Source organism: Chrysochloris asiatica, unplaced genomic scaffold (assembly GCF_000296735.1).
Source record: "Chrysochloris asiatica unplaced genomic scaffold, ChrAsi1.0 scaffold00057, whole genome shotgun sequence".
Classification (NCBI taxonomy): domain Eukaryota; kingdom Metazoa; phylum Chordata; class Mammalia; order Afrosoricida; family Chrysochloridae; genus Chrysochloris; species Chrysochloris asiatica.
The window spans coordinates 12,338,032-12,340,786 of record NW_006408575.1 but is presented as its reverse complement, the minus strand read 5'-3'; the positions used below and the strand labels follow the sequence as shown (position 1 = coordinate 12,340,786).

At 38.5% G+C, this 2,755-nt stretch overlaps 1 protein-coding gene across 1 annotated transcript in view; it reads left to right on the top strand.

The window, feature by feature from the left end:
• The window catches only part of GEMIN5 (gem (nuclear organelle) associated protein 5), a 50,211-nt gene that overhangs the window by 8,763 nt on the left and 38,693 nt on the right, over window positions 1-2,755 (top strand). Inside the window, 1 exon segment of the mRNA XM_006863953.1 lies at window positions 434-615. Within this exon segment, the coding sequence (XP_006864015.1) occupies window positions 434-615 (182 nt within the window).

The following is a 2,755-nucleotide window of genomic DNA, read 5'->3' as shown; positions in this document are numbered from 1 at the left end:
AACTGATTTTTGTATGTTAATCTTATACCCTGCCACTTTGCTAAATCTTCCAATGAGGTCTAGTAGCTTTTTTACTGAGTCTTTGGGGTTTTCTATATATAGGATCATATCACTGAGACTAAATTTTTAAATAATTTCTTCCTTTAGTAGCTTACATGTAATGTGGCATGCCATGTAATCATGTAAAACTAATGTTCTCCCATGTAAACTATCACATAATTTACAATAAAACATTTAAGAAAAAAAAAAAATTCTTTGGTCCCCAATAACCTACTTTTTCCTAACATTTGGTTAATATAGATTTGCCGTACAACTAATGTAAGTGTTAAGTACCTGTCACATGCCTAGCAGTATTCTAGTGTATTACAGATTTAAAATTAAGCAAAATTTTAGCATTGGCAAATGAGAAACCAAAACCTTTTTTGTTTTATAGAACACAATCTCCGCATTGCATTGGTCTCCTCGAGTAAAGGACTTGATAGTGTCTGGGGATGAAAAAGGAGTCGTTTTTTGTTACTGGCTGAACAGAAATGACAGCCAGCACCTCTTTATAGAACCCAGGACAATTTTCTGTCTTACATGTTCACCTCATCATGAAGATTTAATAGCCATTGGGTAAGTACTGTACCATCTGTAGTGATGATTTATTTTTGTTAGTGATGATATTTTACATTTGCTTTATCTTCTCAATCTCTCTTCTCTGTACATTCAAGGAGATGATGTAGTGATTCTTGAACCCTTGGTATCTTTGCTTCCTGTGATCTTCAGATCCTTACCATCTCTTCTACTCCCTCTCTGTGTTTGTTCTCTTGGTTACATTGCACTTTCCTCATTCATTATATCTGACCCTCTGTTGTTAAATGCTGTTGAATCAATTTCAAAGGTTTTCAAGGAGTCCTGGTCTGGCGCCACAGGATAATGTGTTAGACTGCAAGGTTGGTGTGAACCGCAAGGTCGGCGCTTGAAACTCACCAGATGCTCCTTGAAACCCTATACAGGATCGCTATGGGTCCGAACCAACTCAATGGCACTTAACAACAGGGTCGCTATGGGTTGGAATCAACTCAACAGCACTTAACAACAACAATAGCATAGGGTTCCCAAGGGATGGCTGGTGGGTTTGAGCCACCAGATTTACGGCTCAGTCTAGTGCTTATCCTACAGTAGCACACCACGACTCCTGTGTTTAGGAAATGTCATCATTGACCTTTTTTTTTCTGTATATACGTGCCCTTGGATATAAGGTTTCCTCCCAGAGTGTCAGGTAACTCAGATTTGTCTAATTTTGCACTCTCTCTAGCTTGGGAGAGTGATTGGCATTAGAATCTATCTCCCCATTGATCATCCAGTTTGTGTCATGTAACCTGGTTGAGCAAATAACCCCTGTACTTCTCTCCCAAAGCTCACTCCACTTTGAAGACTTGATATGAACAATTTCACTAGCATGTTGGGAGAGGAAGTGTGTAAGGCAGTGGAAATATGCATGGAGACATCTTTAGAAACACAAGGAGGTACAGCCATTTTGGAGAGTTAGTTTTGCAGTTTTTCACTTTCTAGTAAGGTGAAAATGTACATACTTTGTTGTTAAGTGCCTGCTGGCAAGTCAGTTTCTACTCATAGCAACCCTCTATAAGGTTTTCAAGGAGCACCTGGTGGGTTTGAACTGCCATCCTTGTGGTTAGCAGTTCAGTATTCATCCTACAGCACCACAGTAGTATATACCTTACATCCTGGTAATTCCATTACTGGACATAGGACTTGAAGTTGTCTTAAATCTGTGTAAGAACATTAATGACAATATTTTTGTTTGGAACAGCAAAAAATAGAAGAAGCCTTCCAAAAGGAGTATGGATAAACAGTGATATATATTCAAACAAGTCTGCAGTGACTCACCATGAGCTAGTTATATATGTCACAGAATGACTCACAAATGAACAAGCTTTAGGAAAATAGTGTGCTACCATTTATATTTAAAATAATGTAAAATAATTCTTATTTAGGAATATATACAAAGGACTAGAAACGAAACAACGGCAGATTAGCAATAGTAATTTCCTCTGAGAGTAAGTTTGATTGGGGGCGGGGGATACATAGAGGGCTTCAGTTGTATTTGATAATTTATTTCTTTTTGGAGCTGGATGGTAGGTACTTTTTAATGTCTAAAACACTTCATCGTTTAAAGAAAAACAATTATTAATTGCTCAGTTTCTTCTGAACTTATAAAATTGACAGCCTGGGTTATCCAGATCTAGGCTATAGAGTAAGATAGTTAAGTTCATAGTTCGAAAAGTGGGATCATTTGTGAAGAGATTTTTCTCAAGTTCATTTCTAATTAGGAATGTTGCCAGACCTCTGTAAGAACTGTTCTTTTAAAGTATAGATGTCTGAGCTCCTCATATTTGCTGGATCAGAATCTCTTGGAGTTGGGCCTGGCTTGTGTGTCTTTACTTTAGAAGCTCTACCTGTGGTTCTGATGCATGGTGTATATTTGTTGTTAGGTGCCATCAAGTTGGTACTGACTCCTAGCAACCCTATGCACAAGAGAACAAAACACTGCCCGGTCCTGGGCTAACCTCATAATTGTTTCCATACTTGAGCACATTGATGCTGCCACTTTGCCAATCAATCTCTCTGGGGGTCTTTCTCTTTTTATCTGACCGTCCACCTTACAAACATGATATCCTTCAACTGGTCCCTCCTGACACTGTATCTAAAAGTATGGGAGACGAAGTTTGGCCGTCCTGACCTCCAAGGA